Source organism: Artibeus jamaicensis, unplaced genomic scaffold, assembly GCF_021234435.1.
Source record: "Artibeus jamaicensis isolate MK-2021 breed Jamaican fruit bat unplaced genomic scaffold, CSHL_Jam_final contig_519, whole genome shotgun sequence".
Taxonomy (NCBI): domain Eukaryota; kingdom Metazoa; phylum Chordata; class Mammalia; order Chiroptera; family Phyllostomidae; genus Artibeus; species Artibeus jamaicensis.
The window spans coordinates 31,798,113-31,815,734 of NW_026521871.1; the positions used below are offsets into that span (position 1 = coordinate 31,798,113).

The 17,622-nt window shown below is 47.6% G+C and overlaps 2 protein-coding genes across 4 annotated transcripts in view; both read left to right on the top strand.

The window, feature by feature from the left end:
* Positions 1-4,117, top strand: part of BTD (biotinidase) — a 33,321-nt gene extending 29,204 nt beyond the window's left edge. For all 3 annotated transcript variants that reach the window (XM_053669217.1, XM_053669216.1, XM_037143948.2), the window contains exons 3-4: positions 727-876; positions 2,114-4,117. In XM_053669217.1, the coding sequence (XP_053525192.1) occupies positions 727-876; positions 2,114-3,400 (1,437 nt within the window). In that variant the 3' untranslated portion in view covers positions 3,401-4,117. The remainder of the gene's footprint in view (positions 1-726; positions 877-2,113) is intronic.
* Positions 3,893-11,894, top strand: LOC128628011 (translation initiation factor IF-2-like). Its single transcript, XM_053669074.1, has 4 exons — positions 3,893-4,059; positions 6,010-6,253; positions 10,171-10,373; positions 11,081-11,894. The coding sequence occupies exons 1-4, from the start codon at positions 3,893-3,895 to the stop codon at positions 11,121-11,123; spliced, it is 657 nt and encodes a 218-aa protein (XP_053525049.1). The 3' UTR covers positions 11,124-11,894.
* Positions 11,895-17,622: the final 5,728 nt, after the last annotated feature.

Here is a 17,622-nt window from a genome sequence, read left to right on the forward strand (position 1 = left end):
GCCCAGGTGTCTCCAGGTGCGGGATAAGGCCTGTGGTGTGGTCAGGATTCATTCAGGATCCTATGTCCCAGCTGGGGAATTGCACATTAGAGCAGGCCCTTGTTTCTATGCTGCAGTCAACCCCAGCCCAGGGGGCCCCAGCCTTAGCTGCACGTTGGAATCACCAGGACGTTTAAACAAAGCGCTGCCAGGGCCCCACCTACAACCAACCGAAGCAGCTTTCCAGGGGTGGGCCCCAGCATCAGCCCTGTACAAGGGGTGGTTTGGTTTTGTTTGTTTTTTTCATAAGTCCCTCATCTGATTTGAATGCACAGTGAAGGTTAAAAACCAAGGGACTGGAGACGCTACATCCATCATCTGATCATGAGCCCAATACTCAAGACCTCTTCTAGTTGACCACGTCTCCCACTGCACCACCAAGAACTCCAAACCCCTGACCGCTTGCTTGGCAAACTCCTGCTCCCTTCAACCCTCCTTCCCTGGACATGCCCCCGGTACATGGTCATCTCAGGACTCTGTCTTTGTTCCCTCAGAATTAGGCCAAGTGAGATGGCCTCCCCCAGACTAAGACCCCCGATGAGAGTTCAGCTGTCATTTTTTAACCTCTGGTCCTGGTACACAGCAATCGCTTGATGGCTCCTAGATGAATGAATGAAGGAATGAATACCTGAATGAAGTGGTGCTTCCCGTTATCTGGTAACATACCTCCATGTTTTTGACTTACAGGGTGTACAGATTATAGTGTTTCCAGAAGACGGCATTCACGGATTCAACTTTACAAGAACATCCATTTACCCCTTTTTGGACTTCATGCCGTCTCCCCGGGTCGTCAGGTGGAACCCATGCCTGGAGCCCCATCGATTTGATGACACGGAGGTGCGTGAGCACCCCAGACTTCCTCCTCGGTGGGCTGAAGGTGTCAGAGATGAACCGAGCCAGGGGCCAAGACGTGTTAAATGAAACTGAAAGGGGGGCCTGAGGTCCTAAAAATGAAACCCATGCTGCACACGCCACATTCACCCAGTTAAGGAATGTCTGATGTACAAGGCATGTACTCGGCTGTGGGTTGTTCCGTTTATTAGCTACATGAGAAATGCATGAACACTTGCTTGTGAAACAGACAAAAAGCAAGTAAAAGCCACTGTCCCCACCCCCCAGCCCTTGTCCTGCTTCCCTCCTAGAGAAACTACCATCAGCAATTTGATGTGCCTCCAAGTGCAACCCTCCTTCCTGTGCGTTTTATAATCGACACCCTCTTTTTTAGCATGCTGGAGGCTTAGTCTTTGTTTAACCCTGCCGTTATAAACAGTGTCTCAGTGAGTATCCTTGTACACATAGTTTTGTGAAATGTCTAAGTTTTTCTGTCAGGTGAGATTCCTAGAAATGGAATTTCTCAGCAGGAGGATAGGCACATTGAAAAAAAAACTTAAATGAATTTATTGGGGTGACAGTGGCTAACAAAATTATACAGGTTTCAGGTGCACAGTTCCACAACACATCATCCGTACACTGTATTGTGTGTTCACCCCCCAAGTCGAATCTCCTTCCTTCATCATTTATCCCCCCTTCAGCCTCCCCCACCTCCCCCACCCTGTCCCCCACTGTCACCCTGCTGTCGTCCACATCCTTGAGCGTTGTTTTATTTTTGCTCAAACCCTCCGCACCCCCAGCCTCCTCCTAAATTATTGTAAAATACCAAATTTCCCCTTTAAAAGACTGAGTTCACTTTACACCCCCAGTGTATATGAGTGCATGAGTGCTCGTTTTCCCACCTTTGGTCGACGTAGAAGTAGAATAATCTTGTGAAGTTTTGCCAATATAATGAAGGTGAAAAATATAGCTCATCATTATGTTGATTTGCATTTCCTTAGAACTAATAAGGTTGACCATCTTCTCAGATGTTTCTTGGCCATTTGTATTTAGTCTTCTGTGAGTTCTTCATATCCTTTGTACATTTTCAGTGGTGGTTGCTTTTCACTGGATTTATGATAGCTATTTATGTTTTATGGACACAGTGCAGCTCCTTTTCTACCTTAAAATTGTAAGGCAAAAGGCAGGATCTTTATAAAAAGCCATTTGCTTACACATGTATCTATTCCTTTTTCCCCTCTAGGTCCTCCAGCGCCTGAGCTGCATGGCCGCGAGGGGGCGCATGTTCCTGGTGGCCAATATCGGGACAAAGCAGCCCTGTCGGAGCAGTGACCCTGGCTGCCCGGGGGACGGAAGGTACCAGTTTAACACGAACGTCGTGTTCAGCAGCAATGGAACCCTCGTAGACCGCTACCGCAAACAGAACCTCTACTTCGAGGCGGCTTTTGATACCCCTTTCCAGGTGGACCACGTTACCTTCGACACCCCTTTTGCCGGCAGGTTCGGCGTCTTCACCTGCTTTGACGTGCTGTTCTTCCAGCCCGCCGTCTCACTGCTCAGAGACCCCGAGGTGAAGCACATCGTGTTCACGGCCGCCTGGATGAACCAGCTCCCGCTGCTGGCGGCTATTCAGATTCAGAGTGCTTTCGCCATGGCCTTCGGGGTCAACTTCCTGGCTGCTAACATCCACCAGCTGTCCTCGGGCATGACTGGAAGTGGCATACACTCGCCCCTGAAGTCCGTGTGGCACCATGACATGGAACATGCCACAGGCCACCTCATAACTGCCCAGGTAGCCAGAAACCCACAGCGTCTTGTTGGCACAGAGAACGCCACAGATACAGTGGACCCATCCCATAGTAAATTTCTACAAATCTTGGCAGGTGACCCATACTGTGAGAGGGATTCTCAGGAAGTCCTCTGTGATGGAGCCACCAGATGGAACATGAATGCTCCTCCCACGTTTCACTCCGAGATGATGTATGACAATTTCACCCTGGTCCCCGTATGGGAAAAGGAAGGCTCTCTCCGCGTCTGTGCCAACGGCCTCTGCTGTTACTTACTCTACCAGAGGCCCACTTTGTCCGAAGAGCTGTATGCCCTGGGGGTCTTCGATGGCCTCCACACCGTGCACGGCACTTACTACGTGCAAGTCTGTGCCCTGGTCAAGTGTGGGGGTCTCAGCTTTGACACCTGCGGGCAGGAGATCTCCGAGGCCACGGGGATGTTTGACTTTCACCTGTGGGGCAACTTCAGCACTCCCTATATCTTTCCTCTGCTTCTGACCTCAGGCATGACCCTGGAAACCCCTGACCAGCTCGGCTGGGAGAACGACCACTATTTCCTGAGAAAGAGCCGACTGTCCTCTGGTCTGGTGACAGCAGCCCTCTATGGGCGGTTGTATGAGAGGGACTCGGGGGAGTGGGGGCTGGGCGCTGGCCAGCGTGTGGATAGCCCTGAACTTGCACAGGCCACAGCTCACAGTACTGGGACCACCTCTGCCCACCCTGGGAGCTTTGGGAAGAAATAGGGGAGGCAGACTCCACCCAGCGTCTCTTCCTCTTACATGCAGATCACTGAGACACTCCCTGGTATTTTCTACCCACCGTTGTCTTTGCCGAGCCACGCCTTTCTCTAGCAGATCTCTCATTACACAGTTGGCTTTCAGAGCTCACACAGCCCTGGCTGGGAGGGTCAGTCGGTTGGAGCATCGTCCTGTTCACCAAAAGGTTGTGGGTTCAATTCCCAATCAGGGCACATACCTAGGTTGTGGGTTTGGTCCCCGGTGTGGGAGGCAGCCGATTGATGTTTCTCTCTCACATTGGTATTCCTCTCTCACTCTCTCTCAGATCAATAAATATATCCTCAGGTGAGGATTTTAAAATGAAATAAGTGACAGTTTCTGTTGCACACCCCCACAGAGCAGTGGCCTGTGTGTTTTCCTGGTTCTTGTTGATCAGTGAGGCCCAGGACCTCGGGCCTTTTCTAAGGCAAGAAACAAACTTGCAAAGCAGAAGCTGCCATGGAAACGGCTGCCACGGGGCCCTCTTCCCATTCAGTCGGCCCGGAATTCTATCCAGAGGAAGTGGCAGCACCAGAGCCACCAGCCACAGCAGAATTGTGGCTTTTGAAGCAGCTTGAAACAGAAGGGAAGTGTCTCACGTCTGCCTTTCTGCCGGTGAACGGAAGGTGTGCGGTGGGATCCACTGTGCCCTGAAGGAAGGAGCGCGATGCCCCAGGGAGGGGAACACGGGGGAAAAGGCCCTGGGGGTGGGCAGCAGTCGGAAGGTGTGAGTAATAGGAGTCTCTCCGCACAGCGCGCCTCCCCCAGGGATTCCAGGGACCTTCATCAATCATGCCAGCTTTCGGCAAGAGCCTTACTGCTGCCCAGCTGGGCAGGACAAATGATGCTGGTAGAATTCAGTTCTACCCCACCCCCCACCCCCAGTCAAGAAGGGCCTTCCATCTGCAGAGAGGCACTTCACTTCTTGCAGAGAAGTGGCCAGAACTGCTGTGGAGGGCGGCCCGCTCTAGTCCTTCATTTGATTCATCCTTCAACAGGTGTTGTGGAGAGCCCACCAGGCCAGAGCTAGGACGTCCCACATACCGGTTCCAGGTGCAACATCATCACATTCGGTCTGGGAAGGTTTTGGTAGGCCATTCATTTCCACATTGTTTCTGGCTGTTGTTTCTGGCTGACATTTCAAAGTCGTTTTGACTCTATGCCTAGTAACTGTTTCCTCATTTTTAAGTGGAAAATGGATAACTTTTCAAGAGGTTGGATAGTTGGCCACCTGTAGTTTGCCTCCTCAGTGCTGTGGCTGTTTAGTTGTATCCCCTCCCCTTTTTAATCCTCAACCCAGGATGTGTTCGTGGATTTGAGAGACAGAGAAACATGGATTGGTGGCTCCCTTGCACTCCCCAACCAGGGACTGAACCCGACCTGGGATGGAATCCGCGACCTTTCTGGTGTGTGGGACGACGCTCCAACCAACTGAGCCACCCAGCCAAGACCAGTTATGGTCCCCTTTTTAAACTGGGTTTTTAGAAACAATGTGTGCATGAATGTAATTATATGAACTAAAAAAATGAAATTTTAGGCAGGTTATGAAAGAACGCAGGTCCTAGAGCCTGGCCAGGTTTACCGTCTTGGCCTCACTGTTTACTCTTCACCACTCAGGCCTGGAGGCGACTTGTTTAAACCTCGCTGTGCCCCAGTTTTTTCATCCACGTACTGCGCATTGAATAATCCCCGCGGGAAGGAGGCAAAGTCTCCGCCGACTCACTGCTTGCCCACCAAGGCCGGAATGAGTCACTCATTCTCCAGGGAATAAGCGGGAACATCTCGGATTCCTGAGGAAGCCCTGGGAAATGCCCTGGAGTGGGAGTGGGGCCCCTCCCACCGGATGACAGAGCTGGCCTGCCCTCCCGGGTGCAGACCGCACCGGCAGGGTGAGCTGGCAGGACCATGCGGCTCCGGATGTGGCTGGCCGCCACCCATTTAGAATCCTTGCCCAAACCCCAGGGAACCGAAAATATCCTAAAAATGTGTATTGTTGCTTCATGCGAAAATGATTCAAATCAGCATGAGAAAGAAACCAGGAGGCTAGTCCTCAGTACAGGTGTGGCGGAACTACTTGACCCAGTAAACATTTACACAGCACCTGCTGGATGCAGATTCTGTTCGTCTGAGCGGAGCACCTGCACCTTTCCTTCCTACTCACAATTTACAGCTAATTACTCATGACGTAGAAACGAAGAGTGAAACAAGGGTGGTAAAACAAAATGATTTTTTTTAACAAAATGGTTTTACAATAAAAAGATGTAGCTGCCAGATGGCAGAACAAAGTAGAAGAGGGGAAAATTAGTAAAATAAATCATTTTCAGAAAAAACATACACCTATGACTAATGGCCGTGATATGCTTTTGTCAACTGTGATCCTGAAATTCAGGAAGCAAGTGGCAATCTTGACAATAACATCAAGGCAGGAAATCCAATGTATTTTTGGCCAGATCAGACGTGGGGGAAGCGGCTTGGCCCACACCGTTTCTCGTGCAGCGGCAGCTGGGCCAGTCTGCGGTTCTCCTCACAGAGGAAGTGAGACACAAATGAGCTGGGCAGGCGCAGCACTTGCACAGGCCTGTTCCTGGAGAAAGCGAGCCACGCCCCGCCACAGCCTGTCCAGCACCCCCCGCCCCGGCCCAGGCAGCGCCCGAGGGGCAGCCCGCCTGCTGCGGCTGCGGAGGGGAAGCCCCCAGGCCGCGCGCCCCTCACCCGCAGGTGGCCCCGCTCAGTGCCTCGTGGCGGTGGCACGTTGGACTGGGAGTAGGCCCAGGCCCAGGCGGGGCCACGCCCAGAAGCGGGGCTCCAAGGGGAGCAGCGGTGAGTCAGCCACTTTGATTTGTCCTGAAATTTGGAAATGCTTCGGCACCCGCTACACGGACAAATGTTTTTTCAACAAAGTGGATTTATGTATTGCAGAACTTTAAAAAAAGTTTTAGTAGTGTGAAATGCTGTGCAAAAAGGCCCAGATTGAAAACAGATGCTGCTGCGAGGCAAAGGTCTGGGAGCAGGACGGGAGCCTGATCTTCGTTGCCAAGCCCCCCCCCCCCCGCCTGTGTCAGCGGCCTAGTCCCACGTAACAGTTACCCCAACACTCAGCATCTTCAAATAGTCATGGGCGTGATGAATTCACACTGTCTGTGGTCAGGGAGCTGGGCGTGGACTAGCTGGGTGGTTCTGGCCCAGGGCCTCTCACGAGGCTGCCGCCAAGATGCTAGCCCGGGGCTGTGCCGAGCTGAAGGTTTCCCTGGAGTTGGAGGGTGTTTCGGTAATTGTGTTCCCCCCCCCCCAAAATTGCGAAGTCTTAACCCCCAGGACCTCAGAATGTGACCTTACTCGGAAATAGGGTCTTTGTATGTAGATGTGATTCAGATGTAAGTTAAGTTGAGGTCGTATTAGAGTAGGGTGGCCCCTCTATTCAGTGTGACTGGGGTCCTTATATGAAGAGGAGACACACTGCAGGCCAAGAGCCACCCACCAGTGTGGAGTGATGCAGACCAGTGGTTCTCAAAGGGGGGGGTGGCACCAGGAGCACGTGGGAACTGGTTAGAAATACAACTTCCTGAGCTCCACCCCCTGCCTTGCTGAATCAGAGACTCCAGGCAGTGGAGGGCCAGCAGTCTGGGGTCTAAGAAGCCCTCCGAGGGATCCTGACCCTGGTCGAGTGTGAGGCCACGGCTCTAATGCTGTGCGTTTCCCACAGCAGGTGCGTAGGCCTTAGTCATCGGCTCCGCACACCAGGTCCTGAGATAGGCACAGGCGCCCGTTTTACACAAGAGGACACTGAGGCTCCGGAGGGAAGCGCCTTGCCCACAGCTAAGCAGCGCCCAGCAACAGAGCCAGAGTGTGGAATTCCCACCCCAGGACTAATGCACGGGTAGAGTTTTCCAATTCCCAGCCCAGAACACTCAGCTCTCCTCCTATTAGTTTTTAACCCATTCTTCCCCTTTCTGGGTGACTTTTTGTCATCCAACTATATTGCTCTACTTTTGTTTAACCAAGGCCAAATTAGTAAGAAAATATAATTTATAGTTAAATTAACCTGCCTTTCATCAGGTTCTATATCATTTTGAAGGTTCATGGGAGGCTTCAATGCAGAAAGCTTATTAAACGAATTAAATTATTTACGATTATTTCAAGAAGAACCCCTCTGTTCAGTTCCAGTGTGAGAAAGCTGGCAGAGGAATGCTCTTTTAATCTGGTGCTTGGACATCCTGAATAACGTATGTGGGGGTTGTTGCTTGTCTTTGTGCTTCCTGGGTGTCTGAGCCTCCACTGTACTGAACCTTTGATGCAAGCCCGACTCGTTTATCGATACTTGAAGTGCTCCCATCCTCTGAAATACTGTCATCTGACTCGGGCAGAATGAAACCTGGGACGCTGTGCCCTTTAACGGCAGGACTTGGTTTGCAGTTTATCTTCTGACTCCCGAGCCTATTGCCATAGGGCCCTGACGTGTTAACTGGAGATACTGTTCCGCTGAAGCACAGATGCCGCCTTTCTCATTTTCACACTCTAAATATACGTACTGGAAGTGTAAATGATCTGTAGTCTGCATGCTCTCTGAGTGCTGCACTGTGGTGTTTGGAATTCACAGCACTGTCTGGAAAACCGCAGGGTTCGGAGGGGTGCCTGGATAATCCAAGACAGAAAATTATGTACAGGTAGTTTTAAGATATTTTCTAGGGGTTCTAGTTTTTAAAAAATTGTTGACTCAACTGTGGATATCTTCCAACTCATATAAAACCAGGTCATAATTAAGCATTAGCTTTGTGTAAAGTCCTCTACAGGAAATCGTGGAGTAGGCAGTCACATAAGAGAAGACTGTAACCTTTAGAGAAAGCTTATTCCCTCGTGGGCATGTAGACAGGACTGACACACCACACACACAGTGACGGAAGTTTGTGGTAGACTGTATTTCCAAAAATGGCTGCAACGATCTTTCCAGTTCCATTTACTGTTCCAAAACTTTGCTAGTCCCCATCAAGAGGTGGGGTCTATGCTCTTCCTTCGACCTTGCGCAGGGCTTTGTGACTGCCTCAATGACTAGAGATGCATCAGAGGTGACACTGTGTGACTTCCAGAGCTAGGTCATGGTTGACAATACCGCTCCTGTTGGCTCTCTCTGGGGCTTTCGCCCTGGGAACCCACATGGAGAGAATGGAGGCCCCTGACCCTCAGCCCAGTCAGGCTCCCAGCTGCAGGGCAGGGACAAGCCTCCCCTCCCTTGCATGCCCAAATTGCAGATTCCTGAGCAAAATAGTGATTGTTGTTTTAAGGCATTAAGTGTTGAGGTAATTCGTTATGCAGCAAATGATAGCCAGAACTGATTTATATCAACCGTATAAGTTTGTCATTTGAAGAACTGAACAGTTAAAAACTGAAAAAGGCCGGGGTGGCCACACTGGTGAGTGAAGGAGCCCTGAGGTCAGAAAGGGAGGAGGGGACTCCGTGGGCTGGCCTTGGGCTGCGGCGGGAGGTTGTGTTTGCAGGGGAAGCGGTTGGAGGGTGTTAAGCAGGGAGTAGGCGTTGTGGATTCAAGGGATTCAAGTGATTCCTCTCGCTGCTGCTGGCCAGGTTCCAGGAGCCCCGCTTCCTCCGAAGTCAGTCACACCGCAGGGCGGGTCGTGAGGACTCCCCAAGGGACCACGATAAACAGCAATTCAAGAAAAAATAATTTATAAAAGTTATACTAAAATGAGTAAATAGCAATTTAAGGGGAAAAAGTCATTCCTTGGGACTATTTATTTTCAATGTAATATTTTCTAATGTAGTTTTGCATTCTTTTTTAAAATTTTATTTTTTAAAGACCTTTATTTTTTTCATTACCATTTATCTCCCCACACACTCTCATTTCCACCCACCCACCCCCCTTGCATCCGTTTTTAAAAGACTATTAGACACATCACAAAAAGGGGGGAACCCTTACAGAAAACCTTTTTAAAAAAAACAAAACATGTTTTCGAAGATCAGTTGTCCAAATTGTTTCCTGATTATAAAACAAAAAGAGAATACAGTGGGATTGTCATGTGCATTTCATTTACACTGAGTGTTAACGTGCCAGGGTACAATGCGTGGAAGGATAATCGTGGGCTGGAGTATAGAAACAAAGATAGAAGAAGAGCCATTATTTTGGCATTATGAATGAATTTGAAAAGGAAGAATTTCACTGTATTATAATTAATGCGCCACAATTTGTCCCCCCACCCCCATCTCTGGGCCCCTTCTTAAGAAAGGTCTGAAATTCTGTTGGTTCCTGCAAAGCAGCAGCGCAACAACAAACAAAATAAAAAGTTAAGAAGCATTTTTAAAGCACAAGCTTGAGAGTCCTTGGGCGAGGCCTCGCTTCCTCCTCCCCCGCTGTGAGGCCTGGAGCACCGCCCGCCTGTGCCGTTGATAGGCCTGTTGTCCTGTCTGGGTAAGATGGTTTTAGCTCAAACCTCTTTGGAGACGCTCACTCTTTCCCCTCAGTTCTTTCTACTAGTAAATAAGGAAGTAAACAGTGTCCACACAGACAGGGAAGCTCTTTTTATAGAACACTGTAAAACAGAGAATGTGTAACATGAATCATCTCTCCCCCTGACTGGAGGCTCCCCACCGCTTCTCAGCTTCTTTGTTTAACGTTCTGATTTTCAGAATCAATGTTGTGATGATCTATTGCTAAGTAACGGGGAACTACTCTGCAACTCAATGACTTGAAATGACCAATTTAGTCTTCTCCGGGGTTTGTGGGTCAGGAACCAGGCCAGAACCAGGCCAAAACCAGGCGGGGGTTGCTGGGCCTCCGCACGTGCTCCTCCAGCACGAGGGTCTCAGCAGAGTCAGACAACACCCAGGCGTCCTCAAGCTTTCCAGAGAAAATGAGACTGGGAAAGGAGGCTGCCAGTTTCAGCTGGCTGGGGCCAGGGACCTGCACGTGGCACTTCTGCGTCTGCTATTGGTAAGTTGCTACAGACCCCGCCTACAGTGCGGGGGGGGGGAGGGGACACGGACCCCACCCACTGGTGGGAGGGGCGTAAAAGGCTGTGGGCGGCCCTTCTGGAGGTGCAGTCAGGCACCCCCAGTGGTCCGGCGTTTGTTGCCCCACCGCAGGCCTTCCTGCGGCGCAGCCTCTAATGAAACCAGGCTGCCCCAAGCCCTGGGAACGGAACCGTTTATCTTTACACCAAGAAGGTGAGGAAGGCACCGAAATCTGAGCACGGCGCGTCCCCAGGCCGACTTCGGGGAGTTGGTGCTCTGAGACCTAACCTGCCAGTGCCCAGGTCAGCAGGGCTCTGGGGGCCTAGTGTGTCTAGCGCGTCCCTGACAGGAGCAAGCTGAAGTGCTTTCCTTAGCGAGGAGCAGAAAATCGTCGGCAAAGTGTTGAAGGCACGCGCATAGCTGGGAATCTAAATTTAAAAAGTGCTTTTTTGAGTAATAAACAATTAAAAGGCTAAAGAAGGAAGGAGAAAGGGCAAACAGGAACACGAATAGAGGACTCATGGGCATGGACAATGGGGGGAATTGAATGTGGGAAGGGGGTGGGGTAGGGGAGAGCAATGGGGAAGAAGGCGGGACAACTGTAACTGAACAACGATAAATTTTTTTTTAAAAAGTGGAAGACTAAACAAGCAAAAAAGAAAATCCGTGTGCTACTTTTAATTCTAGCTCAAAGGAAGCTGCTATATTGAGATCAGTTTTTATTTACTGAGTGCTCACCAGCGCCGGGCACAGTGATGTGAGACCTTCCCAACGGTTCTGCGATAGCTGTGTTGCCCCCACTTCACATACTGAGGCTGAACTGGCCCGAGGCCGTCTGCTGTGTGTGAGTCCGGCCTGCAACACAGGCAGTGTGTGTGCGCGGATGGCTTTCAGAGTGTCCACCCTGTGTCACCTTCTCCTTCCTCAAAATACTTGGGCAGCTGTCAACTCATCAGATCTTCACTGAGACCAAGGAATGCTTCTCCTGCATTTGACAGTCTGAGGAGACCTCAGAGACGTCGTGCAACTTGCCTAAAGTCACCGAGGCGGGCCTGTCTGCCTCCGAAGGCCATGAATTTGACCACGCAGCTCTGCTGCCTTCCGCTAAGCGAGTGGGGTTCTGCGTGTTTGCCCCTTTCTGCAGTTGGTGAATTCCACTGGGGCTGAGACTGAGCAAGCTTCTCCGCACCTATTCTCATAAGTAGGTGCTTGAATGAAGGTCATAAAGGTAAAGGGAACCTTCAACACTAGGAAGCTATTAAACACCACATACATTTATTTTGTGTTTATATACAATATGTTGACATGGAAAAGTTTATAGTAAGGTAAAAAAAACGAGTTACAAACATGATATATAACCCCATTTAGAAAACATGGCATATTCATAGTTACAGAGTTAGAAAAATAAAATCACTTTCAGCGTTTCTTATGATCTCTTAGTGGTGAGATGATGGATGGTTTTGTTTTATCCTTTTTGCTCAACCTGGTTTGTGGCATTGCATTCTGGTTTGTGGTGTAGCTTTAGGTCTGAAAAACAAACTCGGGTTAGTTCCTGGACCGTCATTGCAGAGCTACCGATTGATAAGTGCCTTAGTTCTGGCAGGGCTTGACTCGATGGAGTGATGTTTGGGAACATTTCTAAATTTTTTACTATAATGTATTACTTGGTAATAAGGAAAATGTCACTGTATACAGCTGATGTGAAACTGATATATGCTTTCTTAATAGTAACTCTTACCCAGTTCTGTAAGCAAAACACGAGGAATAAAACTGAATCTTTCCATAGGCCTCCCTTGAAATGGTAAATTTATAATAGGTTTACATCTACTTTTATGTTTCCTTGTTCTTCGTGACCATTGAAATCTGGAGGCAGTCTGAAGTAGTAATTGTTTTAACATTTGTGAGGAGGAAACGCCAAAGAGGTAGCACAGATAGGGAAGGCTGTTCAATGGGTATATGGGAAGATGCTGAACATTTTAGATCCAATTAATATTTGCCACTTTTTAAAATTTATTTTTATTGATTATGCCATTACACTTGTTCTATTCCTCCCTTCATTCCCCTCCACCCTACCCCCCCGTCCCCACCATTACCCCCCTTTAGTTTATGACCATGTGTCTCAAGTTCTTTAGATTCTATATTTCCCATGCTATTCTTGCCCCCCCCATCTATTTTCTATCTACTGTCTATGCTACTTATTTTCTGTACCTTCTCCCCACTTCTCCTCCTCCCACTCCCGTTGCTAACCCTCCTTGAGATCTTCATTTCTATGTTTCCACTCCTGATCTAGCTGTCCTTTTAGTTTGCTTTTGTTTTAGATGTGGTTGTTAATAACTGTGAGTTTGCTGTCCTTTCACTGTTCATGTTTTTTTAACTTCTTTTTCTTAGGTAAGTCCCTTTAACATTTCATATAATAAGGGCTTGGTGATGATGAACTCCTTGAATTTGATCTTATCTGAGAAGCACTTTATCTGTCCTTCCATTCTAAATGAAAGTTTTGCTGGATAGAGCAATCTTGGTTGTAGGTCTTTGGATTTCATGACTTGGAATACCTCTTTCCAGCCCCTTCTTGCCCGTAAGGTCTCTTTTGAGAAATCTGCTGACAGTCTGATGGGAATTCCTTTGTAGGTGACTGTCCCCTTATCTCTGGCTGCTTCTTGGATTTTCTCCTTCATTTTAATCTTGGCTAATGTAATTATGATGTGCCATGGTGTGTTTCTTCTTGGGCCCAACTTCTTTGGTACTTTCTGAGCTTCCTGGATTTCCTGGAAGTCTATTTCCTTTGCCAGATTGGGGGAATTCTCCTTTATTATTTGTTCAAATAAGTTTTCCACTGGTGGCTGTTCCTTTCCCCCTTCTGGTACCCCTATAATTCGGATGTTGGAGCATTTAAAGATGTCCTGGAGGTTCCTAAGACTCTCATTTTTTTGAATTCTTGCTTCTTGACTCTTTTCTGTTTGGCCATTATTTGCTTTCTTCTGGTCCACTCCATTGATTTGAGTCCCAGTTTCCTTTTCATCACTATTGGTTTCCTGTGCAATTCCATTCATTTCAATTAGTTTCGCCTTCATATGTTTCTCTAATTTGTGGCTATAATCAACCAGTTCTGTGAGGATCCTGATCACCAGTGTTTTAAACTGTGCGTCTGAGAGTTTTGCTATTTCTTCATCGCTTAGATTTATAGGCTATGGGGCTTTGAGATTTTCTTGAGCCATATTTGGTCTTTTCGCACCCCTTAAGTGTGAGGAGCGGAGCCTTGGACTCCCAGGTCGCTGGGTTGTGACGCTGGATGTGGGGGCGTGGTCAGAGTGGGGAAATGGCAGCCCCCTCTGCTGTTTTGCACCGCTGGGTGAGGAGCAGAGCCTTAGGTGGTTCACCTGGGCAGGGCCACTCAGAGTCGCTGGGTTATGACGCTGTATGTGGAGGCGGGGTCAGAGTGGGGAAATGGCGGAGCCCTCCCCAGCCGCTTGCCGCTGGGTCCCGTGGAATCGCCCACTCCCTCGCTTGTCTATCTGCGCACGAATAGGCGACCACAGTCAACCCGCAGCCCTGCTCCCTCGCTGCTTCCTCGCTGTCCCTCGCTGGGTTGCTCACTAGGTCCAACCCTGCGCCTGGATTCCGCGCGCCCGAGTCCGTCTGACCGAGTTTTCCTGTGCTACCTCGCTCCGCCAGCTGCTGGTTTCGTCCCTCTTACCGGTCAGGCTGAAGAATTTGTTGGTAACAGACTTCTGAAAAGTTCAATTTTCTGTGTTCTGGCTGTGTTTTCTGTTGCTAATATTTAGTTGTCTCTAAACTTGGTTGTATGAGAAAGCACGGCGTCTCCACTTATACCTCCATCTTGGCGGAAGTCGATAATATTTGCCATTTTTAAAGATTTTTTAAAAATTTACTTTTAGAGAGAGGGGAAGGAGAAAGAGAGGGAGAAAAAAGCAATGCGTGAGAGATACATTGATCAGATACACGCTCGCAACTGGGGACCTGGGCTGCAACCCAGGCATGTGCTCTGACTGGGAATTGAACCAGTAACCTGTTTCGCAGGCCAGTGCTCAACCCACTGAACCACACTATTCTGAAACATTAAATCATCATTTTGAAACATTTTTATTTATTGGTTGATTTAAGACAGAAAGAGAGAGACCGATTTGTTGTTCCAATTTATGCATTCACTGCTAATTCTTGTATGTCCCCTGGCTGGGGATCAAACTCACAGTCTCTGTGTATCAGGATGATGCTCTAACCAACTAAGCTACTTGGCCAGGGCTGAGACATTATTTTTCTAATTAAAAATGCACGTGTATAAAATGTTTCTATATAAGGACTCAAGTTTTTAGAAAACTATTTCAGCCATCGCATTTTTAGGAGCCACAATTACAAAAACATCCACTTTTGTCTACAGGACCAGCACTGGGAACAGCATAAATGTCAATAACGAGTTTGGGTTCTTATCTCCTGAGATAAAAGAATTTAGACCAGGGAAGTGATAAAAGCAAAGGCAGCTTTATTGAGGCTCTCCAGAGGGCGAGAACACTGGGATGTGGTCCCAGGTGTGGCACTGGGGGATTTTTACTACTTGAGAACATAGAAGTTGCTGGAGTTAACCAATCAGGGTGTAGGTTAGCAGCCCTGTTCTCCCTTTTTTGGGACACCGATGTCCGGGTACACGTCAGGAAGTGAAGCATTCTGGGACTGTGCAGCACTTACCAGTGTGTGGGATGCAGGAAGGGGCTTTCCCAACCAGGTATGGAGTTTGTCTCTGGTTTGTGGTGTAGCTTTAGGTCTGAAAAACAAACTCGGGTTAGTTCCTGGACCGTCGTTGCAGAGCTACCGATTGATAAGTGCCTTAGTTCTGGCAGGGCTTGACTCGATGGAGTGATGTTTGGGAACATTTTATTTTACCTGTTTCATTTACATTCAAGGTACTTATGAAATACTTTAATTTCACCGTAATTTCTTTACCTCTGACCCTCTTATCCCCCGAATGGGGTTTATGAGATGGGTAGTAGGTGAATGAAGTGCCACAAACCAGGTACGACCCTGGGCCCATTCTATTAACAAAGTGCAAGACAAGTCTAATTTCAGGGGCAGCTTGGTTACGTTTCACGGCCCCAAGCACGAGGTGCAAGTTTACCAAACGGTTTTGGATGTGAAGCCTCATGTTATTTGAAGCGAATTTCAGGCATCATCCTCATTCCATTTGTAAATATTTCAGTATCTCTAAAGGGACTACTTTTAAAGGCACAACCACATGATCACTATCACACCCAGAAGAAATGAACAAAACTTCCTTAACACGGCCAATTACTCAGTATTCGGGTTTCCAGTAGCCTCCAATGTCGTCACTGCTTTTTCACATTTTCCTGGACTGTATTTAAATATTGTAAAACTTACCGCTTTGCAGTGTACAGACCTATGGTGTTGAATGTAGTCACAGACACGCGGCCACCATCCCCATCTACTTTTAGAGCATGTCTTCATCCCCAGAAGAAACCCCATAACCAAGAGCAGCCGCTTTCCCTGCCCGTCCTCTCATCCTCTGGCAGCCTCGAATATACTTTCTCTGTGGACTTACCTCTACTAAACATTTTATTTCAAAAAAAGATTTTATTTTCAGAGAGGGAAAGGGAGAAAGAGAGGTGGAGAAACATGCTTCTGGGAGAGAAACATCTCACAGCCCCCAACTGGGCACCTGGCCTGCAACACAGGTGTGTGCCCTGACCGGGTGGGAATCAACCCAGTGATCTGGTCCACAGGCCAGCGCTCAATCCACTGAGCCACACCAGCCAGGGCTGCACATTTTGTATAAATGGAATCGTACAAGAGGTGGCCTTTTGTTCCGGCAGCTGCCTTTAACTTAGCACAATGTTTTCAAGGTTCATCTGAGTGTAACATGTACTTCATTCCTTTTTATGGTTGAATAATATTTCCTTGTATGGATATAGCAGGTTTTGGTTATCTATTCATCAGTTGATGGAGATTGGTTCATTTCCACCTTTTTGCTATTATGAAGAATGCTTCTGTGGACATTCAGGCAAAGTTTTTGTTGACACGTGTTTGCAATCCCATGGGTATATATGTAGGACTGCATTGCTGGGTCGTATGGTAAGTCTAGGTTTCATTATTTGAGGAGCCACCAAGTATTTTCCAAGGGAGCTGTCTTTTTACGTCATTATTGGCAATGTGTGGAGGGTTTACATTTCTCCACATCCTTGCCAATGCTTATTGTGTACTTTTCTTTTAATTATACCCATCCTGGTGGCTGTGGCTTCTCATCATTTTTGATTTGCATTTTCTTGATGGCTAATTATGTTGAACATCTATCTTTTCAAGCGCTTATTGGCCATCTGTATATCTTCTCTAAAGAAATTATTCCAATTCTTTATAAATAGAATTGTTAGTCTCTTCATTACTGTAGTTCTTTGTATACTCTGGCTATTAGACTCTTAACAGACATTTGATTTGTAAACATTTTCTCCATTCTGTTGTCTTTTTGCTTTTTTGATAGTGTCGTTTGGTAGACAAGTTTTTAATTTTGATAAAGTCAAAATTTACCTTTACCAATTTACTTTTGGTTGCTTGTTCTTTAGGCATAAAAACCGTATCTAATCCAAGCTCACAGATTTACAGCTACATTTTCTTCTAAGTGTGAGTTTCAGCTCTCGCATTTAGGTCTGTGATCCATTCAAAGTTAATTTTCCTATGTTGTGCTTAGGGGTCCAAATTCATTCTTTTGCATGTGAACATCTAGCTGTCCCAATTTATGAAAAGACTATTCTTCCCCACTGTATTGTCCCAGTACCAGTTGAAATTTATTGTCCAAAAGACGTGTGGGTTTATTTCTAAGTCTCAATTCTATTCCACTGAACTGTACGTTTGTCCTTAAGAAAGGACACAATCCTGATTCCTGTAGCTCGGCAGTAAGTTTTGAAATGGGGAAGCACAGTCCTCTTAGTTTTTCTTCATGAAAACTGTTCAGGCTATTTATTCTGGGTCCTTTGTAGGCCCGTAGGAATTTTAGGGTCAGCTTGTCAATTTCTGACAAAAAGGCAGTGGGATTTTGAATAGGCAATGCATTCAATTTATAGATCAACTTAGGGAATACTGTCACTTAGATGATATTAAGTTTTCCAATTCACGAACACAGGACATCTTTCTAGTTCAGTCTTCTTTCAATGTTTTGTAGTTTTCACATATAAATTTTATACTTGATTTAATTTATTCCCAAGGTTTTT